Genomic DNA, 25,228 nt, shown 5'->3' on the forward strand with positions numbered 1-25,228 from the left:
CAGACAACAGATGATAGGCATCTTCCTTGGGTCATATCCAAGCAAGCCAACAACCTGCTGTGCCATTCAAATTCTTCTCCGTGGCATCATCTGGGTAGCAAGCTAGGATCAGGGCAACTTGGGGTGAGGTTGATGGGCAAAACGAAAGATGTAGAAAACTTGAGTGAACAGAGTTCATCAGTAGTACAGACGAGTAGAGGAAACCTGACCTTAAATATAGGTTTCTAGAGACAAGAATGATGCCATCTTGTCTAGAAAGACCGAGGGAAGGCATCCTCAGAGAAGTCTGGGTTCCAGTTAGAGCTCCAAGTCCCACTGCTGAGGAGCCCACCCGTGGTTCTCCTGGAGTCTTGAATTCCCGTGAGACACCATCCTCTGTCCTCCTGGCACTTGTGTATTCTCATCTGCCTCAACCTGAGTTCCTTTGACTGGCTTGCAGTTCTTGGAGTTTCCTCCCAACAGATGACGTGTCAGTGCCCTGAGTTATGGAACACACTGACCATTCTCTCTGGCTTTTATTGTTTCACAATATGTCCAATTTACAAGTATTAGAATGCCATCCTCTGACCCTCGGTGGATCTTTATCTTACTTTGGGATAAATAAATCATGTTTGAGACATTGCACTGAGCAAACTTAATTTGTCATCATGAAAAATAGCTCTTGGAAAATGGGCAACAGAGTGTACTGATGAAGAGCACAGGATCCGGAGCCAGCCTCGCTGAAACCTAACCACAGCTTCATCAGTCATGGACTATATGACCTTGGCCAAGTGACTGTCCTTCTTGGAGTCTCTGCTTCCTCATTTGTAAAAAGCAGATCAGAATCGTGTCTATCCTGCACATGGTTTTTGTGAGAAGGATACAAGAAAATTAAAATAAGATCTTACTAAGCAAATTGATATTTATTTCTCACAGGAACCCAAATAGCAATAGTTTGGACTTAATGATGTTCATAATTGCAAAGAGAAACAGCAGTCAGGGAATCCATAAGACAGCACAGGCAGCCACAGTTTACTGAGGGTCTGCATGGACCCAACAGCAACCAGATACTTGATCTCCATTCTCTCTTCTACATGGTTTGCAAAAACCAAATTACAGTTAACTCAGGAAGTTATAGATTTCAAAATCTTTTGTACTATAATAAGCTTATCTGGTAATTCTATTTTTCCCTGAACTGTTTGAATACCCCTGCTACTGAAATTAACTATTCTAGGCATGATCCACGTCAATAAAAAAGAAATAATAAAAATCTATGCTCCACAGAACCCCACAGGGCAGTTGGCATGCAAAAGTTAGGTGGGAAAACCTGGCTAACTGCTTTGATAACATCACATACAAAGCGAGGATGCTTGATGAAGTTTTTTCTAAAATTTCTATTTCATCTAGTTTCATACAGACTGGGGCAAGAGACTTGCTATGCATGGATGACTTTTAATCCATTTTAGTTTTGCTATTTAATAACACTTGTGTTAAATAATGGTGCAGGTGGTAGAGACTGCAGTACTGTAGGGCCAGGTTACTTGGATGGGGTTGTTGAAAGTGTTTGCAGAAGCAATAAGCCCTCTATAAAATGAGATTTCATATAGCCACAGGAAAGTCCAAGGAAAAAGTTCTGTCCAAACAGAATTCTAAAGTACACTTAGTCCCACATAGCCAATTCTATACAGATCCCCAAAGGACAAAGACAACGCAGTGTAAGCCTGGTTAGACTGAGGCAACCATGTCCCCAACACCACATCAAAGCATGAGTGTGCCAGGCTCCAGAGCCAGACACTTTGGGGCTAAATTTCTACTCTGCCACTTTGTAATTGTGAAATCTCAACTCAAGTGATTGAGTTCCCCGCCCTGTCTTGTAAAGCTGGGACCATTATAGCACATTCCCAGATAAGTTTGTGTCAGATAATGTTTGTGTCAGAAAATGTTCAACTGTATAATCACTTTCCAGTAGGAACCTACAAAAATTGATAATCAACACTCTTGTAAATATGTACTATGTGTGGAGCTCTTTTCTTAGAGCTCTGCATTCATTCTTTCTCTGATTTTCACAACAATTCTATGACCTACAGCAGAGAAAAATGGATAAATATGACAAAGGTCATACTCTGAGTGGCAAAACTCAGAACTGCATTTAGCAACATTCAGAGCCTTTAACCATCACATGCTTGTGTAGCAGCTAAGATTTTCCATTCTCAACACTAAGTCTTCCTGTGTTAAAGACTGCTGTACAGTGAGGACTGCTGTGTAAAGACCACTTCCAGCGAATTAACTCATTGAATCTTCAGAACAATATAAAGAAACAGACGTTGTTACAATAGTGCCTATTGTGAAAGCTTCAATTAAAAAGAGCAAGAGAAAATGTAGAACTGGTGCAGGAGGTCATGAACTTCGGTGAAAGAGAAATGAGGTAAGGACTGACCACAGAACCACTCAGAGCAGAAAAACATGTCCCTAGATGTCCCTGGGGAAGCAGAGTTGTGACCAGTGATACTGGGTAAGCAACAAACCTGAAGAGCCATCTTGATAACTTCAGAACTTGGTTAAAGAGACAGTTTGTGGCAGCAATTAGGAGTGGAAGGCGCAGGGCAACAGCAAGGTTGGACCAACCCCATCCCTTTTGCTTGTGAGGTGTGTGTTTTCAGCAAGTCATTTCACCTGTCTGAATTTTAAGAGTTTTTTGATGCATTACCAAATGTGCAGTCATTTTGAAAATTAAATGAGAGCACTTTTGTGTTAGGCATGGTGATCAGTCAGAAGTCCATACAACAAGTATTAGTGATTTGCAGAGCACAATGTTTGGTAAGCTAAGATTGGTGTCTTCATAGGTGTTTACATTATAGGTAAGCCATGCATTCTTCAACCACGGGGAAAAAAATGGAAAATATAACCTTGCCCTCCTATCTCTTATGACACACCGAGGCTTTCCTGTCAAGAGCAAGGGAAAAGAACTTAATTTTCCTCTGATTGGCCACTGAATCAAAGATAACTTGGTTGGATGTTTGTCTAGATTGTTACATTGGGAAGGTTCTTCCAACATTCGACCTGGGGGACAGTGCAGAGCAGAAGTTTGATAAAAGCACAGACACTCTGGAAGTCTGATCCTGGATAAACTGCCAACCCCTCAGAAACATTTCAGATGACCTCACTGACTTGGCTGATGACAACCCCAAAGGTTTGATTACAGTGATAGCTTCACCAAACTACAATACTGGATAAACCAAGCACACAAAATAAGCCTGCTTTCTTACTGATGACTGTTGAAAAATGTGAATCCAATATGATTTCTTTTGCTTCTTATCTCACATTATTCAACAGAACATAGGTGACGCCACACATTCTTTTCCCAGTAAACTATTATTTTGTGATAGAAATATAATTCTACAAGAATATGTTTCATTATGTCACTGATGGGAAATATGCTTTTAACTTTCATGGCAAGACCAATTTTCTAACACTTCAGTTCTATTTGCTCAAAAGCACTGCTGCTTTAAAACACCAATTATGTCTACTAATGGCATTACTCTTACATCAATAAGTACCTGGCTTGGTAAAGCATTCAAGACTCTCAACTTCAGCAATCAATTTAGTTAACTAAGGAAATAGCTGATTACATATAGATTATTACCTATAATGTCGTATTGCTCTCTGCACTCACATACAGAGTGAAGTAGCGTGTGATATGCATTTAAATATGATACACATTTACATGCATTTCTTTTAAGCTTGTCAGAACAAATACATTGTATAAGTCACATTATGCAGGGCTATGTGCATATTTCCTACTTTTATCCCTAAATCTGTCAGGTACTATAATTAATATTGAACCAGGGTAAACATTATAAAACATGGAACTGGGACTATTATTTCCAAATAGGAGATAAAGGGGTCACATGAGTCCCAGTTAAAATCTAGGGGGGAGGTAATAAATTTTGTCTTGCTCTTTGGGTTCTATCATTCAAATGTCTCACCAGGAAAAACCGGGAATCTTCTACAATGTCCTCCAATTTGTGAACTACAACTTGCAACACTATTCAAGGTGTGTCAACTTCATCTTTCAAATCTCTTTCGAATTTCTACCATCTGTGCTACTCTCCAAGCTTCAACATTCTTCTGATTAACATTATACTATGGAAGGTTTTTTGTCTCACCAATTTTGGAATAGAAACTAAGATCATCACAGAATCTTCATGCCAATACATGGCAATTGGGATCAGTTGGATTTAAGACCAAACGGCCTTAAAGGACACCAGATAGTGTTAAGGTCTAAGAACCTATCCTTCATTCTACTGAATGCTCACCTGTGTATTCTCTCTAGATTGAAAACTGGTCACATTTTATCCCATATACTTGCTAGCAAGACAAAAACTCCAGATTCAGAAAGTGATTATCAAGTCCAACACAGGCACAAGAGTATGTTCCAGCTTTGGAACATTTGGCCTTAGCCACCCCCGAAAAACTCCTTGAAAACTCAAGTTTATATTGCAATAGTTGTTTTTGTAATTTTTTTGGGAAGAGCTGAATTGTTTTCCAACCAAAGACAGATGTCTGTAATATTAAATAGAGAACTGTTTGATGAGATAGTTCATTCTTTGTGATCATAATTGTTGAAAGTGACTTCTTAGGATTCCTCAAGTGTCTAAACTTGACTTATTGAGTCCCCATTCAGTAAACACCAAGAGGCCCAACTATAAATGATAGAAGATGACACAGAAAAGGTGCAAGATTTGCTCTTAAGATTCAGTCTGTCTGGGATACACATGAAAAATGTTATATGGCATGATAAGTACAAGAAATGTATAAACAGGCTGCACTAGGACTATGGATAAGTTTTACCACTCTGTGAAAAAGACAGATGCTGTCCAACCTGATCCAAGGCAAACAAGTGTGACTTTGCACTGAGTACTGGCATTAAAAAAAATGGACTTTGTAATTCGGAAGATGCTAACATTCCATACCCATTTTTGGAATTCTCACATGAAAGCCTTCCTGTTAACTTTGTTATGGTTTAATTTCTTTGCCAAGTAGGACTTGTTTTGATTGCCCTTCATGTGACTGGCTTCTGACATCTCAACAGAGAAGGGCTGCCCATGGGCTCCTCCTTAATGAGTAGAGAACACACATAGATAGCCTGGACCAGAACCACTGGGGGGCGGGGAAATCATCAGAATCACTTCAGAAGCTATTATCCCCAAATTTCCTTTTCATTTGGACTTCAAGAAAATGTCCAGTCTGTATAGGGAACCTAAACACAAGAGCGAGAATTTCTTCAAAGTAGTTTAAACACAATCTCTGAAACATAAAACAGTCATAGTACTCTCATTCCTAGCACTTGTACACAGCAGCAAAAGCTAATTTCCTAAAACGAAATAGATCTTCAGACTATCATGGTGACAATCATGTGCAGACATTTCAAATTCTTATAACATGCCTCACCATTAAATTGAAGCTTCACAACCACTACTTCACTAAACCATGTTATCATCATTACTTGGAATTTATACCATATGTCTTCCTGCATTATTTACCCAAAGGGCTTAAAAAGTTATATGATACAGAAACACAGCCCAATGAGGAGAAACGACATAAGAGACTGTGAAGAAGGACAATGCCCCTAAATTGGATTGTCAGCATCTGAAACACTGAGATAAGATACAAGTGAATGCCCATATTCAATCTGAATAGCAACACATTCAAACCCAAGCACCTGATACTATGATATTTTGAATCCTACTATCATCAGTTTCCCACATTCCCTGAACATCTTGCCCCAAGCTTTCCTTTCCCCTCAATAAGAACCAGAGACACTGATGTAGGTTTACTTACAATTGTGAAGTTCATGACTTTGAGAATCCAGATGGTCATGGCCAAGTTCACCAGTATTAAAATCATGAGGAGCAGAACAAAGAAATACAGGCATCTCTTCCGCCAGCCATAAATCCCCACTTTGTATACCTGTGGCCCCTCAGCACTGGGCATTGTGCTTCGGTGGTGTGTGTACTGTTCCTGAGGCATCTAAAATAAATGAGAGCGAAGTAGTCACATTAAACTGCTGAGAGAAAGGAAAGGAAAAAAAAATCAACTGATGAAGAGATATGGCTGGTTGCTGTCTGTATATTTCCATCTGCCTGCTGCTTCTGGGCAGTGGTGGCTGCTCCTCATACTCGCGTGGGCCTTCTCAGTCCTTGTAATTAGACCTTGTAAATTTTATAATCAAGTTGTTTATTTAATACATTTTAAAAAGGCTAGAAGTCAGGTAAGTTAGGGACATGCCCTCCAGGAGATTCTGGGCTGATGGGAGCATGAATGAGTCAAACACTGACCCTCACAGAGTGAGAGAAGATACAAAATCAAACCAGCACCTTCGAAACCCCAAACCCTGCTGGTGACAGAAGCAGTCTTTACACCCAAAGCATTCATTAGCTATCAGCGCAAGCTTAGAGGAGCTTAGCATTTCTACAAATATTCTCAAATGAAAACAGATTTCAAAGTAAACTAAAATAGAGCTGCAAAGGTCACATAATTCAAAATAGGGGGAAAAAACTGGCTACTATGAAAAATGCTGCTCAGGTACAATTCTACTGCATGGATGTGACACGGAGAATTTGGCCCAGGACCTTCGCTGTGCACAATCCCTAACCTGCTACCGTGAGCTTTGTGAAAGTATGTCCCCTACTGCTGCTCATCATCATTGTTCTGGCATTATAATCTCATTTAGGCATCAGGAAAGCACACTATATTAGTTACAAATCAAAGCTGCCTTTGTTAGTTTTATTCTTATCCAGTATCAAGTGACTATAACAACCAACAAAAGTGTGATGGCTAAGATCACATCCCTGCTCATTAGGCCATCTTCCAAATGGTTCAGAAGATGATTATTTTTAATATAGTCAAAAAATATACAGATAAAAACCTAGAAATTCCTTAGGGGTCTACTGCCATTAGGCATCAATGACATTCTGTGAGAGCTAATTCTTCTTTGCATTCAATCAAAATGCTCCATCAAGGTAGAGGTGGCCTCTGTCACAGTCAAAATAATACTCTTAGCTGCAGAAACCAATGCCCAATACATGTACACATTTAAATCTATATGTGAAATGAATGCAAACACAAATGCATATGAATACACGAGTCAATTGTTTTTGTTCACTAACAGCTTTGCTGCTGTCAAGTGTGCAAAAGCCTAATCCAAACATCAAAAAGGGTTCCTGCACACAAATTTCTGCTTCATGCTCTGAAAACACTGGGTTTGCAACCAAGCAGAGAGCTTTGTGCTACAGGATGATCTCAACTGCGTTGCTCAGATTCTGACAATTCTACAGACTAGAGAATGTGTTATAAGAAGATGAGAACACAACAAAGCCACCACCCACTGACCTTTTATATGCCAAGATCAATTAAAAGAATGTCTAACTGGAAGGAAATTAGATCTTAAATTTTCCATTATGTTACATTCTTTGAAATAAAGAGATAACTGCAGAATCTTAAAATCATGCCTCAAGGTATGTGGGCAAAGCTATGGTTTGTGGCAAAACAACAGCACCTATACCCTTTTGAAAGCATTATGAACACTGACACACTTCCAAATGAGAACACAACTCCTCTTGATTCTGCCGACTCATCAGTGGCCTTCCTGCTACCATTCACGGCATCTGATGATGTCATCATAGATCTTAGCTATATGGTGATTGCTAAACTGTCAGTTTCAATAAATATTTATAGAAGACGGGGATAAAAGCTGTCACTCTTGTACTTTTTTTCTCATATAGACTGTTGGAACTCCAAATAACAGTGTCAATAGCTCTGCTAGGGGGTTCTGAGTTCTGGATGCACATCTAAGTCAGGTTAATTAGATCACAACCACAGGAATTAGAACAGGAAGACTCATTGAATATAAGATAACGGATACAACCATTATCAATAATCTCACATGGAAAGGAGAAATTTAGATACACTGAGTACACTACTTTTTTTGATTAAAAGCTGAAAAATGTTGAAATGAAAAAAATGACAGAAAAAGCCCATCTGCAATCTTAGTTTTTTTCCTCATTCATTTCCAAAATCAATGCACTGCCCAGGGATCAAAGTTAAAATTTCAAGGTCTTGGGGCCAGGGGTGTGTAAAAAACAAAAAAAAATTTCAAGGTCTTACTTGGGTAGGCTCCTTCAAGGATCCCAGGAAAACCTCAAGAATATATGAACAGTGAAATATTTCTGAAACACTGAAACAGATGTTACTGTTAGCTAACTCCACCTTTTTCTAGGTTAATTTCTATATGATGGATGATTCTGGAAGATTTACAGGCACCTTTAAACTCAATTAAGACGAGGTGAATCAGTCAGTAAGGAGAGTGCCAAGACAATTGAAAGATTTTCTGTACTGTGATCCAGCTATCCCATTCCTGCGAATACATCCAGAAGAAGTCAAATGCACATATGAGAAAGTATCCCTATTTTGACAGAAGTACAATCTACAACAGTGAATACAAGGAAACCACCCAGATGCCCGCCAAAAGAGGAATGAATAAAGAAACGTTGTACATCGATTCCACTGAACACTGCTCAGCCATTAAAAATAGTGAAATTCTATCATTTGCAACAGAACAGCTCCAGCTGGACGCCATTATGTTCAGCAAAACAAGCCAATCCAAAGGACAAACACCGTACGTTCTCTCTGATATAAGGCAACCTACGTGCAGAATACAAGATCAAAAATTATATAGGAAACATGTATATACATATATTCTCACAGATAAACTGTAGGATGGAGACTAGTATAAGGTACATCATCAATTTTAGCATTTAATTCTAATTGACACCAAATCTAAACAGAAATTCTCCACTAACAAGAAAAAACTCAGTTCAGCTCACTATAATGTGTCTTTGGTGGGATACACAGATAACAGAAATAATCTGAGTAATTGTGTGAGATTATCTTTAACCTGCGTGTCTTTGTGTCATTTTGCTACCTTTGTACCTAACGATTTTCAATAATTTAAAAATTCTACCAAGGTTACTATAGGAGATTATATTTTTATCATCAACATAAAAAAGCAGAGGAGGAGGTAAGCAAAGTTTATGCAACCAAAATTATCGTGCGAGATGATTAATTATCAACAATAGCCTTCCGGGATTTTTTTTCACCTTACATAAACTACAAATTTAACTTCCTTTCTCATTCCATGTATTTATACACATTATTTACATTTCTTTTTTGTTTATGTTTTCCTAGAAGAGTTCTGAAATTTTTTAACTTTTAATTTCTCAGCACCCAAATCTTCCTTTGGTCTCACTCACACAGCAAATACTTGTAGAAATCAAGACTTTGGGATTTCGTAAGCACAGACACGGTTGTCAGGCTAAAATTAGAGCAAGAACCAATGACCCAAGTTCCACCGCGAGTGTTTTCAGATTAGGGAAAGCATGAGAATTATCTTCGGAACTAGGGAAATGCAGATGTTAGGCTTCACACCAAAGGTTTCCAGTTTACTAAGTTTGAAGTGTGTCACAGACATATAGGCTGGTGGTGACACTTTGAAAATGCTAATGCAGAACCAACAGACATGGCAGGCCTTGCACCTGGATTGTCCATTCTTTCACTTCCCTTTATGTAACCTTCACTCTCCGTTGCACTTAAAGCTGGACTATTGTACCGCAGTTTTCACTTCCCTTACCCTCTTTAAGCAGTTTCCTTAATTATTTTTAAGGGAATCACACTTTGTGTTGGTGGTAGTGATGGTACCTTCTAGCTCTTATTCTAAGATTTATTTATTTTTGCTGGAGCCCAGGAACATTTACAGAGGGAAGGAGATACAGAGAAAGATTTTTCCCTCTGCTGACTGATTCCCCCAAATGGCCACAACAGCTGCAGCTGAGCCAATCCAAAGTCAGGAGCCAGATGCCTCCTCCATGTCTCCTACATGAGTGCAGGGTCCGAAGAACTTGGGACATCCTCCATTACTTTCCCAGGTCACAAGCAGACAGGTGGATGGGAAGTGGAGCAGCTGGGAAACAAACTAGCATCCACACGGGATCCCGGCACATACAAGGTGAGGGCTTCAGCCACTGAGCCATCATGCCAAACCCTGTTGTTCTTATTCTTAGAACAACTTAGTAAACCCAGAAGGCAGCATTACAACCACCAAAGCAACACCAATGTAAAACCAGATTACCTTGAAAAATCAGTGACTTTAACTCTTGCATATCTTCTTCCAATGGCCAGCAAAGGCCAGAGATTAGTTGCAGGAATCCTGAAATTTTGCATGAATCCTGCAACTACTGCGAATTTGCTGCAAAAAAAACCTTGAACTAGGCTCACCTTTAAAGGTACCTAAGTAGTACTCTAGATTTTGTCCTAATTAAAGGAAGCCGCAGAGTTTCAAGGTAATGAGACCTGCTTCTGCAGTCTTAAACACCCTAACAGAGAAAGTGCCTTGCTCAAATTTAGCTGGTCATTAACTCCATCCGCCTTTGCTTCCTCTTCTTATGCATAGAAGGAGTTAATTAGCTGCTTTTGCAATCTTTTATTGCCCTTTCCCCCAGATTTCATCAGTAGATGCAGGACTAGTGAAAGTTCTTAGGACTGAAACACAGCAAGTATACTTTGAAAAGTCAAGCACATACTCTAGGCTAAAACAGAATCCATTACTTCTTGTCTGCGCTCAGTGTTTTTATTCCAGCAGAGTTGTTCTACAGAAGAACATTTTTTATCTTCCTGCCCTCCACACAGCAAAGATATATGGAAGATAATTACAGTAACTGCATTACCACTATACTGTGCAAGAATAAACTACATGGGTACGGTGCGGTAGCCTAGTGGCTAAAGTCCTCGCCTTTTATGCGCCAGGATGCCACCTGGGAGCTGATTTGTGTTCCAGCTGTTCCACTTCCCATCCAGTGCCCTGCTTGTGGCCTGAGAAAGCAGTAGAGGATAGAACTAGAGCCTTGGGACCTGTACCCAAATGGAAAACCTCGAAGAATATACTACTACATTTTCAGGGATGGTTAAAAAAAATAGATGGGAAGCAGTAAATTTTCTGAAGACATTTCAATGGCATCAAACTCTTTCATGATTCTTCTTTGTGCAATATTATATGGGCCAGAGCAACTCTGTTAAGGCAGAGCTGACCATAAGAGGCATTAATGGATGCTACTAATGCTTGTCTGGCTTTACTATTCATCAGACCTCAAAATACCTCATTCCATAAAGAAACTGATAAGCGGCTTAGTGAGTACAGTTCTCTGTTTAGTTGAGTATCATATGGAAGAAAATATAGCAAAGGACAAACCCATTTTAAAATACTAAGCATTTTTACCCAGTTCCTATACACCAGGAATTCCTGGTATATAGCTCTTAGAGCTGAAAGGATACTCTACAAGGTTTATGGAAACAGGAATAAACTTAATTTGGTGCATAAAACTTCTGAAATTCATGCAATTTTCTTTATAACATGTATTTCCCATGGATTTTTAAAGAGCCTTCCAACAGGTATCAATAAATGAAAATAAATGAAACCATCAGAAATAATCAGGTGTGGCCTGCATTGTGGTGCAGTGTGTTAAGCTACCACCAGTGAGGCCCGCATTCAATATTACAGTGCCAATTCTACTTATAGCAGCATTGCTTCAGATCCAACTGCCTGCTAGCGTGCCTGGAAAAGAGAAGAAAATCCATCCACACAGAAGATGTGGATGAAGCTCCATGGTCTTCTCTTAGAACTTGACCCAACAATGACTATTGCGGCCACTTGAGAAAGTAAATCAGCAAATGGCAGATCTTCCTGCACTGCTTCTCCCTTTCTTGATCACTAACATCTTAAAGAAAAATAAGGTGACATACAAGGAAGGAAACAAAAGGAGTCCCACAGTACAGAACAAAAGAGAGCTCACTCTGGTCACCAAACCCTAGTCGGCTGAGGTGGTAGATCTCTCCTCTGGAGAAATCCAGAGGAGGGGCAAGCTTCCCAACAGAGGACAGAGCAGACATGACAGACAAGTTCAAGGTTTGGAACTGAAGAGACATAAGACAAAGCTTAAGCAACCAGTGGGATACACAGGGCTGTTGAAGCCTATCAAGAATTGCAAAATCTACAGCAAGACTGATAACCACATTGCTTAGAAACAAGGGACAGGAATCCTGTGAGCTAGGATGTTTCTGGTGATGGTACATTAAAGTTCTAGTAAACTTAAAAGCAGCACAAATAATGTAACTACAACCTTCAACAAGTTCATGAGAAATAAAATTAAAAGATAAGCTTGTTTCTGAGGCTAGAAAGCAAATTCTATGCAAAGGCTTCCCATAATCCACATTTTCTGTGAACTTGTCAAAGCCCCCTTGTGTTAACAGCAGGCATGTGTTTCCTCCAAGGCTTACTGTGGTTTCTGGAGTTTGTTGTGAAACCTGAGTCACTCCTGATGATCTTAGCATAGAAGAAGTCTTCTATTGCCATACTGGTTGTGAGGTCTCTCATTTTAAACTACTTTCTCTCAAGGGCTGTCTTCATTCAGCTCCCCACCCAAGGCTTACTGACGTCTGCCACAGATGAGAGGACCTCAACAAACTCCTTAGTGCAGGTCTTCATAGAACAAACAATATTTTCTCAAGTAAAATTCATCCAGAAGAGTAAATTTCTGCATATGTCAAAGAGCGGAGGACTAGCATTTTCTTTGTAAACGAATCTTTAGATTTATTTACAAGTTGAATTTACAGTGTGATGGCTCAATTAGCTAACCCTCCAACTGTAAGCCCCAGCATTCCACATGGGTGCCAGTTCATGTTCCAGCTGCTCCACTTCCCATCCAGCTTGTGGACTGGGAAAGCAATAGAGGATGGACCAAATCCTTGGGACCTTGAACCAATGTGGGAAACCTGGAAAGAGTTCCTGGCTGCTGGCTTAAGATCAACTTAACTCAGGCCATTGCGGCCACTTGGGGAGTGAATCAACAGATAGCAGATCTTCCTTTTTCTTCCTCTCTGTTAAATCTGCCTTTCCAATAAAAATAAGTAAATCTTCAAAAACTTGGATATTCTATATTTTAGGTTTCTAAGATTTGAAACACAGAAGGTTTTAGATCGGTTTTACTGAAGAAAATCAGACCTACAACACATGTACAGAATCAGAATCAGAGAACAATCTCTGTCATTCATACTTGCAGCTTCCATCAATGGAGTCAAGTGCTATATTCAATTGTTCTGATTTTTTTTCCTTTGAGATGCTCAACAGATATGCGAGCTTTGTTCAATATATATGTTCTAAATACAACACAAATTAACAGATAATACTCAAAAAATCCTTTTATAGCAATTAAAACGTGTAAAATCACATTGATGCACCACAATCATCTCATTGGAAGTGAAAGCTAAGGCTGTTTTCAGGAATTATTTAACCAATACATAACTTCTTACCAGTTATTTCTGGCACTATCCAACAGTGACAGAACTGATTTTCTTCCTTTGAGATTTTATAGACTAGTGGAGAAAATGACGATGTATCAATGTGTAACTTTTGTGATTATTCCTGGTGACAATGTTGGAATTTCTGATTCATGGGAGAGTCTCAGCAGTGGAGAGATTTGAAAAACAGAAAAAGAAATACAGAACCCAGGAAGAAAAAAGTAGGAGATGATCTGGCAAGCACTGTAGTCATAGAGAAGTGTGCCAGCAAGTGCAAACGCACTTAGACATGGGCTTGCCTGGCATGTTGGAAGCACAACGCGGTCAGATCAGAATGAACCACCAGCAGAGTGTGGTTGGGCACAGGTCAATGAAGCAGCACATAAAATCTAACACTATCAGTAAACACTTAATTGGGACTGTAATCACTGAAGAACTGAGGCATGAAAATGAGGTGACCATATTTCACTTTGAGATCCCTCTGGCTGTACTTGAAGAAACAAGCTGTAGTGTTTAATGATGGAGATGTATAGAATTACTCCTGCTAGCCCTCTAAGAGGTGACTGTATCCCAGACTTGACAACAGCTGTGATATGCACAAACTTTGGGGGAAATAAAGCTAACAAAATTTGCTACTGCTTGAGCCATATGAGCTAAGAAAGTAGAATCAAGGAGAGTGCCAAGATTTAGGGGTAAATAGTAAATGAAGGTATCAGTGATCAGAAAGGGGGACACAGGGTAAACAGGATGCTCTGAAGGCTAGAATGGATTGGAATGTGCAAAAACTGGGACAGGAGAACACATTTCTGGGAGTTGTGAAAATGCATGCAAGAGTGCAAGGGAACGGTGTCACAAGTGGCATTTATAAATGAACCTGGAGTCCAGGGGAAAGAAAACTGGACTTACAGACACAGTGTTTAAATCTCGAGTATGTGAGCATTATGAGCACATGCTTTGGATTTAAGTTTAAAATACCTGCCTCTAAAGATCCACAAGATAGTTCAGTATCATTATGAACCACAATATGTAATTGTGAAATAACACTGAAGTGGTTTCTGGCAGAAATACCTTTGCAAAGCACACATACATATTTATTGTGGGCATTAAAAAAGTAGACAAATGAATGCCTCCATTCTTGATAATGCCCTGGGAGATAAGTATGTAATCAGACTTTTTCCTAAATGAAATGGAAAACCAAAGGAAATCAAGAGAGTTCTTAAAACCCTAAGCATGAGTTGGTTAGTGTATAGACCTAAATAAATTCAGGCCATTTTCTTTCTATAACACAAAGTGAAACTCAAACAGTTTCCTAACTATTATTACAGTACATAGAATTACTATGGAGACATGTTTACTGCAGAAGGCATATAAAGGGTTTTAACCACTGCCACCATCTGTCCAACCTGTTTTCCTTCAGGCTTTCCCATGACATTGTTCCAGGCAACTGGAATACATTAGGGAACAGAAACAAAGATCCTTGATCTTATTGAAGTGTTAGATAATACTGCTGGGTGAGACGGATAGCAAACACATAAACTAAATTAAAACAATATAAAAGAAACAGAACAGCTAATGTAATAAAGAAGGTAAGGATTTGAGCAAAGACGAAGGAAAACCCAGACTTTGGAGGATCCATCTCAGTATAAGCTCAGATATGTCCATAGGACCAGAAAGGAATATCACAAAACAGGAAAAAAAAAAACCACTCTGAATACCAACCGGCAGAACTATCAATGCCATTCTCACAGGCACACGATGCTGCATCTGCCCCATCACAACACATCTATGGCCAGCTTTCGGAACAGCAGCCACGGGTTGCTTTCAACAAGCCCGCCAGTCTGTGATGTCCCTGGCCAGCACTTTTACATCTCCTGGGAGACTCCGACCTGAACTAGCTAATAACAATGGCAGGGGGGCTATTATAGTTCTTTTTGTGAATTAGGGACCAAGCTGTGTAATAAGATAATAAAGAATATGACTCAAACACTTAAGATCAGAGAGTGAGATATATTCTTAAAAAGAACTAGGATAACAAGGTATAAATCCTTATTTACCAGACAAGAAACTCAGATTCAAGGTGACCTGAATTAATCAATGCCACAGAATATTTCAGCAATAAGGACAAAATCAGCTAAGCTGAGGAATGCATTTCCCCTAAATTTTACTCTTCGTCTTTTGCATTTGAACTTGAGTCTCATGTTGTTTTCAATCACGATATGCACATTTTTTGAACAGCACACCAAAACAAATCCTAATAAAACTCACATTAAGAAAGCATACATAAATGAGGATCTGTGTAATGGTAGTGCACATGGGACACTTCTAAACACATGATTTAACTTATTTAACCCTTACACAGCATTATAAAGGGGCACTACATTCTTTCCTGCTTCAGAAATGAGGCAATTGAAAAATAGGGTAAGTTTGACTGAATTCAGTTTGTCAACAATGTAGCAAGTATTTGAACCCAAAATATTTGACTGAAAAAAAAATCTGTGTTCAACTCTTCTGTTAAGTGCTTTCAGATATATGTGAATTGTTGCTCTGAGTATAAGACTCAGCAACTAAAAACATTTTTGTAATGGTTGTAGTTAGAACTGCTCCATGTATTAATTTCAAACCAAATTATTAAACTTTTTGGTTAACTATAGGCATTTTCTGCCAGGTAATAACCATCTTTGATACATCTCTGAAGCCCATAAACTTTTATAGCATTGTGAAAAAAAAAAAAACACATTTGGCACATCCTTCTTTGGTGATTCAATAGTTCCACAAATTAGCATTGATCCAGTATATTTTCCCCTGAAAATTGTGCTTGGCAAAACTCTTGAGCTGTGCTCAAGAATGCTAGAAATGAAATCTGTGGCCTAAAAGGAAATACTCACCTCATTTTTAGTCCTTTCACCCATTTTGGAGAAGAGAAATAATTTTCCAAAAACAGACATGACAATAGCAAAGGATTACGCTCTTTACTAAGCACTTTGCATGTTTTCCTGCTTGTATTCATATACGTATGTATATATTTCCATCAATCAAGGCATAATTTAGTCAGATGAAAATACAGAAATATTAACCAGGCATACAAGATACTTTATAAATCGGTATGTTTTTAAAAATAATATTTAAGCTAAGAAATGTTCCCATTGCCACTCAAAGCTTCCTCATGCCCCATCCTCATTTTTTTCACCTTTAAGGGTTAATGTTCACTATAACCCTATGACATGGTTATCCAGAAAGGCATTCAACATGGTAACCTGTGCTCTTGACTCCCACACTGCTCTCACTGCTCTTCCAATAGATGCTTGACCTATATCTATGGTGTTCTCCAAGAATTAGGTCAAAATGGAATTCTGATCTGTCTTATCTCCTGTGCATCCATAAAGGCACTGTCCTTATAGAAAATATCCTTGAGAAATATCACCAAACAGCCACTCAGATCAGGGTTAAGGTCCTGGCATTCAGTTGAGAAATCCTACAGAAAATAGGCCGGACTACTTTGAACACCTATGAAACAGGGAGGCAGAGTGAATGACTGAAGTACATACGAGACTTCTCAAAGGGACATGAACTTCCCTGGCCCCAACAACCACTGCGCCATGAGTAAGAAGACCAGAGGTACCAGTTTCCAGTTTTCCGGATGGCCTCTGTATATGGTTTTTTGAATGCTATCTTGGGGTATTTAAGTGCTTTGTAACCAAGTTGTGTGAAAGAGACTAAATAAATAAATAAACGTTTCATGTGCCAACCCTTAGGTTACCAGGATGTGATCTGCATCTGAGATTTCCAGTCTGAGAAATGTGACAATTTTCTCTGAGACAGAGGGGCGACTACAAAACTCAACAGCACAGAGTCAACATCAGTAGTTAAAATCTGTCATGGCACAGTAGAAATGATACCGTCCAAATACTGGTCTGTTACTAATATTCCTGATCCCAGGAAGGAAGCAGATAACACCACTGGTGAATACAAGCCAAACAAACAACACTGAGAAATGAAACTGTCAAAGGAAAGATAGGGCCAAGAAATGGAGGGAAACAATTGAATAGAATATTGTCACTAGGGGGAGAATAGCATCCCGCGTGGAACCAAAACCAAGTGGAATCCAATGTACCTCTGCTACCCGATAACTCTACCTTTCAAGTGATCTTTCATGAAGTGTTGCATACCCAGGGCCACAACCTCAATCAGCAGTAATACAACAGGGTGTTGGGTAAACAGCTTTCTGGAGAAAAGAGTGAACTTTGGTATTTATTTGCTCCAGGCTCAATGAAAGCAGTGCTATTCACTGGCTGAGTACTTCAATCCTGACAAATCACTGCCCAGTTTCCAGGCATTCAGAACGTAATATTGGAACGTCAGGGTGCTCACAAGAGAGTCTGATCCTATCACTCCGAACAAGGAAAAATGGTCTGAACAAGAAGAGAGTCCCCAGCAACACAGTTGTGTTTTGTTTCGTTGTGTTTTGCTTTTTAATCATGGAATTGTGTTGGCTCTAATAGGTGCCACAGGTTAATCGGTTAAAAAAGAATAAAGCAATTGAATCCACAACCACCTCCATGAGTATAGCCACCAGCAAGGACTTCTAAGCAAACCAATCTCTCTACGTGAACCACAACCCGTTCCTTCGCGGGTCCTGCAGACCTCTCTGAAAGGCAGGGCAGCGACCACAGCTTACAAGCTTTCCTTCCTGGGAGGAAAACCACACTCTCCCATGGGAATCTGAAGAAATACTAAAGACAATCACTTTTCTGTACGGCAGTAAAAAGGAAACAAAGGGGGCAGTGGAAACTGTAGAAATTCAAACAACAGAGCAAAAGTCATTCAGATAATTCAGTGTAAAATATTCATGCATGGTCTTCCCTCTTCATTTGATTTTTTTAAACTCATTGCTTTTTACTTTTAAGGTACCATATATTTAATTTGCGTTATATTAAAAGACTATGAACTAAAGAGTTTCAGCACACAACAAAGACCATGCAGTCCACCAGGAAAATAGGCAAGACTTCTCTACAATAAACTAATGAAAACATGGTCAACTTCATTCACACAAAACTTTAAAACAGTCACAAAATCAGTAAAACTGGAGCAGCAAATAATCCCTCTCAATTTGTTTGACAAAGATGTAAGCAATGTTTGTCAAAACACTGTGTTTGCAGCAAAACTATCACACATAGGCCTTTCTACCATTATTTAAATTTTAGCTCCCAAACATGAGGGAGAACATGTAGCATCTGTTTTTCTGAGCTAGGTCCTCTTGATTTCCTTATTTCTGTGTGTATCGATTCACATTGTGCTGTCTTAGTTAATAACTGTATGTATGTCTAAAACTCTGAAGCTTTTATTGTAAGGTATCATGCTGAATATATTATGTGCTGTACTGAAAACATAATAACATAGGTAACAGTAATGCATTTATTTTCAAGATTTAAGAAATGAGGCTCACAGATCACAGCATTCACTGAGGGTCACATAGCCACGATGCAAGACCATGCTGAGGTCACAATGTTAACACTCCGTATACTGCAGCAGCACCGCCCCTCGCATTCTTTCTTCTTGCTTCCTCCACATGCAATCATCCCCTTCTTCAGTGAGGAGATGAAGGAGACCCTTACCACAAAATACAAACTGATCACAAGGCTGCAAGTGAGTTCCAGGGACCCTCTTTTTCCTAGGAGGAGGCAAACGGTGTAGAAAAAGATAAAGGAATGGGTGGAAGGATTCACCAGAGCAGTCTTGGGAAGGACAGGCTGAGATGTCCTTAGGAAAACAGTAGAGCTTTATAATGACAAGCACCATAGCAGCAGACTTAAAAAAGAATCATGGAAAACGAAGTTGCAAGATGACATGCATTCTTGAAGTGCTTTTAGAAAATCTCTTCTAGTTTGCAAGAAACAGAAATCATTGTAGTGGTATCCACTCCATCTTACCCATGGGAAAGCTAAAAAGTGGAGGAGAGTTGTTCAGGGCCTATCTCAAGAGCCCTAAACACCTTCATCTTTTCCCCTCTTCTGAGCATACTTCTTCACTCATGACCACTGCTACTGCCCCGAGACACACCTAAGATTGAACAGCAAGCTTCCTGGGTTATACCTACAGAGGGGCTCATCTTGCTCCACCCAGGGAGCCTGCGAGGGAAAAGAACGCCTCTCACACTGTGGCAAGCCTCACCATCAGGGGAGCCACTGCCAGCACATCTGGCCTGCATCTGTTGGCAATGCTGTCAGGGAGAGTCCTGCATGAGATGAAAGCCTCCGCCACAAGAGAGCTTCACAAGCCAAGGGCTGCAGGCCAGGGCCTTGCTGGCTTCAGCGGCACTGCTGGGGGAGTTGTCATGAATCGGAGATTTGGATTCAGTAACATTGTGAGAATCCACAGAATCAGGTGATTGGTGAGGATCTTCTAACACGAGGAAAACATTCCAGTGTTCCTTTCACTTGTGTGGTTTCACAAGTTATCCCTCAGCTGTTGTGACTGAGTCAGGTACACTGCCCGTTTTCCGCACCACAATTAACATTAAGGAAAAGGCAGCACTGCCTGTAGTCCTTCAGGTATGTCACTTATCTTGTGTGGTATTTCTGTTTCAAGAAATGCATTATGGTCTTCCTTGAAAAGAGAGAGAAGAGAAAGGGAGGGAGGAAGTAATGGGAGAGAGAGAAAGAGACAAAGTGCACAAATGCAGGAGAGTATGCACATCAACTCCCACGCACCGCTTCACTGGTCAAGTTCTCACAATAGTTTACACTGAGCCACATTGAATCCAGGAGCCCAGAGCATCATCTGGGTCACCCATGTGGGTGACTGTAACCCAAGTACTTGAGGCATCACTTGCTGACTCCAGCAGGTATATCAGCACAAAGCTGGAATTAAAGGCACAACCATGGCTGCAAAGCCAGGCCAGGCATTTCAACATAAGACATGAACATCTCAAATGCTGTGTCATACAGCTACCCCTAACAAGTCATCCAGCAGAGTGTTTCTTCAATGGTTTAGCTAACAGTGTCCTGCAGACATTCCCCCTCCTCTTTCCTGTTAAGAGAATATTCGTCATCAGGCAACAAAGGCTCGCTCTGAATTGTGGGTTCCCACTGTTGTTCAGGAGAGAGAAACAAGAGTGGCCTACACTGACCACAGTCATCTTGCTGCAAGGCCCCTGTGCCTGACCTGGGGCTTGTGACCCAGTGTCGCCTGTGGCCCTGAGACATCAGAGAAGTCTTTGTAGGAGGACAGACCATCCTGATGAAAACATACAGGATCCAGGGGAGTAGTATGTCTCCCATTTCATGTTCTGCAGTTTGGGCTCCAACTTGAACTAGAACCTGCAGATGAGAGTTAGTAGTTGAGCCCAAGTGCTGAGGGCTAAGAAGCAGAAGAAATTTTGGTTCTTCAGAACTGTGCTAGGCTCCACAGAATTATGATCTCAATCTATGAGAGGAAAAAAAAATTAAGCCTTTCGATGCTTGCATGACTAAGCTCAAGATTTTAATTGCTTGTAGTCTAATGGAATCTTCACTGAGAAAAGATTAAAAGCCCCTCTGCAAATGACACCACTGAAAAAAAGAACATCATCTATGAAACAGACCAATGGTGCCATGTTAGAAATTTGCACAAGGGCATTATCATAGCCATTCCTTCCCAGATTCCTGTCACAGGTCCTCCTCAGAGCTGGTCTCTGGCCAGAAACAACATTTATTATTGTATGGATGCTCAGCTTTTCATGGTGATGTAAGAATTCTTGTTCAGATCTATTCTTCACACTTTTCCCTCTTATTTCCTTGCTTAGGCAAATTCTGTTTTTACTAAAGATCTGACTGATGACTAAGTGCTACTACAACCCAACTCACTGTATAATCAAATGGCAATCGTGATCCTATTCTAATTGTCATGAACAATGAGAAAGCAGCAGAACGAAGCACAAATAGTGCCTGTCTTTCAGGACAGCATGCATGAAAGCTCAGGCAGATTTGAACAGAGGAAAAGGTGTGGGAGAAGAATGTGGCAAATACACATGCTGACATCCAAGTCATCTGCAGCTATTAGCCCATACTCAGGTTCATACACCTTACTAAATTCTGGTAAGGCTTCTTCTATATAAAATATACAAGGTTGATAATCTGACTTTATATAATTTTATATACAAAATGTATATGATATTTTCTGTATGTAAAAATTTCGGTGTTTCATCTGACTCAAGAGTACAATGTGTAGTAGCTCAAAATTGATGAATAAAAATGTTTTAATCACACAGTAAGACAAAGGCATAATGTTGGATTATTTCTGTACTGTCGATGAAAAGAGGATCGAGTGTTTTTCCTCTCTGTTTGATGATGAAAATATTAATGTTGCATTTACAGCTCAGAATAGTGTCTGTGGAATAAGTGAAGGACTAGGGTCCTTACAAATGCTTGAATGCTTAGCAAGGTTTTACCTCACTGCAGATAGACCAGTGGCCATCCAAAAACCAAAGCAACAACAAGTGCTGGTAAGGATGTGGAGAAAAAAAGGTGCCCTAACATACAGTTGCTGAGATTCCTCAGAAATCTGAAAATAGATGTACCATGTGATCCAGCCATTCCATTTCCTGGAATTTAATCAAAGGAAATAAAAGCAGCACACAAAAGAGCTCTATGCATCCCTCTGTATACCAGGCTGATTATCAATAGCTTAGATACGGAATCAACTCTGACACTATCAACTAATGACTGAATCAAGACACTGTGGTTTAGAAACACAGCAAGCAAAACTACTTGTACCATACAAGGATCAAATTCTATATTTTCCCAAAAAATACAGCTGGAACTGATTATGACTAGTGTAATTATTATTCTAAAAAATAAACATGTTTCCCTGAATTTATGATAATAGACAAAGAAAGTACTGTACATTTGCCATTTTGAAATATGACTATCATTTATGGCCTGTGTTTATACACTTAAGGTACAGTGGTTTTTCTACTTAATACTTGTTGTATTCTATTTTTAGTCCAGGGCTAAGCTTGTGATAACACAGAAAATCAAAAGTATTTCATTACAAAAATTAAAGGAAAAATAAGGAGGGAGATGTGCGAATGGGAGAAAGGGTAAGGTGAAATCTATCATGCTCTTAAAACTACATGGAATCCATGATCTTCATTCCATTTATATGAATAAAAACCATTTTGGAAGAGGAAAATATCAATATGAAAAATGAATCAACAGGAATGGACATGTGGCAAAGCAACTGAGATGCCCATTGTTTTTCAGTTATTTTTTTAAAGGCTTTAAAGGCTAGTGGATACGTAGTTGAGTATTTCTGTCTATAGCTACTTAAATGATAGTATAATAAAAATAATTCAACAATGGGAGCTTGGACTATTTTACCAGGGGTTTGAGTTGGACTGAAACTTGGGAAATACTGAACTAGAGAACAGCCCAAGTCCTTCTAGCTGGTTGAATCTATGATACCATGAATTTCCCGTGCTTCTGAAACAAACCACCAACACTTCTGCCTGTGTGATGCTTCACTTCACGTACCGAGGTACTTGCGTTAAGGGATGCCCGAAGAACTGGTTAAAAGTTACTTGTGAGATGTTCTCAAAAAAGGTCAAAACCACAGAAATGGGTAGACTGTGTGAAGACTGCCTGCCATTAGCAATATGAACAGCTATTACTCAACCCATGGAGGGCCTGAACAGAAGCGGGGAGAAAAGGTTAATTCTCTCCCTCTCTTTGAGCTGGCACACGTTTCTTCCGTTTCAGACATCAGAGGCCCTGGTTCTCACGATTTTCTATACAGAACAGCAAAAGCGCCCTCCCCTTTTCTTCTCACACACCAGGGTTCCAGGCCTGCAGCCTCAAACCTGGGCCTGGACCACTCCTCCTAAGGATTCCTGGGCCCAGGAGGCTGAGTTAGGATAACATCCCTAGGCCTCAGGTTCCCCAGCCTGCAGACAGGGCACTGGGGTCATCTCAGCCTCCCTCCACAGGGGGAGGTAGTTCCTAGACCAAATCTCCGAGGTCTCCATTCATACATATTCCTTCTCTTTGTTTTTCTAGAGAGCCTTGACTAATACAAGCAAAACTGTTTTATGTACTTGGAGACCTTTCAATGTCAACAAATTTCTTTGAGTAAATCCTATGGAACAGTTTAATTTCCCCTTTGAATGCTTGCCATAAATTGGCGACTGGAGGGCTTTGGGAAACTGTTCTCTGTGGATACTTTCCCACTGCCACCTGGTCTTTTCAGTCAATGTCAGTTGCAGGAATATCTCTGCAAGGAACAAACACGGGTTAAAAATAAAGTCTTAAGGGTCCCATTCCCTCCCTGCTGAGGAAATATGAACCCTCGAGCGAAGCCATTCTGACAATGTGTACTCTCTGATGGCTTCCAGAAGGTACTACGGGGCAGTCTGAACAGGAGATGATCCTATTGTGAAGAAAGCCAAATAAAGCCTTCTACCCAAGCCTTGGTTTAATCTACCCACTTCAAGTCCAACCAGTAAGAGCCTGGTAATTCGTGCTGTTTCTAATATGAGGATGCTCCCCATGCTCAGGGAGCACAGAATTTAAACATACATGTATTTAAATGCAAAAACAAATTGTGGTGGAGTGGGGAACTTCATGCATACAATCAGCCTTCCGTAAGCTAGTGAGAACTATAACAAAAAAATGCATGAATTTCAAAATGTTTACATCAAAAGAAACATTTCATCCATTATCCACTCACTTTAAAGCTTTTTAAGCATTTTTTTCTTGCAACAAGTTGGAACATTTTCCTGATCCAGCTCATATTCTACTCACGTGACCCTGTGTATCCCATTTCTTTTGAAAGGTCTGTGCCTTTCTCCCACACTACCCCAACAGGGCCATTCCACTCCTCGGTTTCCCTATCTGCCCTGGATTTTTGATTCTTTATCCTTTCTCCTACTTTGTATTTTCTTCTCCAATGTCAAGAGTTTCCTTTCTAACAGGGCCAACTGCATAGTTTCTTTGGCGTTGCTGGCTCTGCTCTTCACAATCCTGCAACCTGGAGCTGCTATTTCACAACTCTTTCTGCTGAAGCTTGATACACACTAAATTTAGAGTTTCACATTCAAGTTCACCCCGTCTCCTTTTACACTGGCAGTGTGCTGGGCGATGGCTCATGTCACTTCCTAATCTGTCTTGGCATTTTACTGACTCAAGAGGCACATCAAAAATCAACTTTCAAGCCCCTATGATTTCCAACTACACCTCTTTCCTATCCCTGTCCTGCAGTTCCCCATATGACTGTACTTGCACAGGGGTAAGATGGGTAACAAGCTCTTCAGTGATCTCTTAGGCGACCTTGCTGCTAATCATGGCCCAATTACAACCCCTAATTACAGAAGTGGCATATGCTCTGCAGAAGTCCTGACCTTGAAGCCATAGAAGCAAACTTCTGTCCACTTACTCTAAATTAAGAGAGAGAGAGAGAGAAATCCCTGTCCTCCACACTTTATTACTCCATCTCAAGCTCTAATAGTAGCTACTTGTTTGGAGATTTAATTAGGACAGTGAAGTAAACACACACCTGCTTTCCCAGCAGTCAATCCTAAGAGGCTTAGTCATTCTCTGGCTATGCCAGAAATATCCAAGAATCTTCTCATTCATTTCTTTCCCCAACCAGACTCTTGGCCAACGCCCCTCAGGAAAACACCACTGTTGCTGTGAAATGTTCTGCCAATCTTCATAAGGCAATAATGAGATTTACTCCAGCTTTATCTGAGCTGAGCTGGTCTCTTCAAGGCAAATTTATTATATTTCAGTTTTTGTTTCTAAATGCTAAATAAAGAACTGTAGCCTTGGTTATGTGGGGGAAATCTATACTGCAATGTAGCTGATGTAGG

General features: G+C 40.0%; 1 protein-coding gene across 2 annotated transcripts in view; it reads right to left on the minus strand.

The window, feature by feature from the left end:
* SGCD (sarcoglycan delta) overlaps window positions 1–25,228 on the minus strand; it is a 576,268-nt gene that overhangs the window by 306,316 nt on the left and 244,724 nt on the right. For both annotated transcript variants that reach the window (XM_058677694.1, XM_004587498.3), the window contains one exon: window positions 5,821–6,009. In XM_058677694.1, the coding sequence (XP_058533677.1) occupies window positions 5,821–6,009 (189 nt within the window). The remainder of the gene's footprint in view (window positions 1–5,820; window positions 6,010–25,228) is intronic.

Source organism: Ochotona princeps, chromosome 19, assembly GCF_030435755.1.
Source record: "Ochotona princeps isolate mOchPri1 chromosome 19, mOchPri1.hap1, whole genome shotgun sequence".
NCBI lineage: Eukaryota > Metazoa > Chordata > Mammalia > Lagomorpha > Ochotonidae > Ochotona > Ochotona princeps.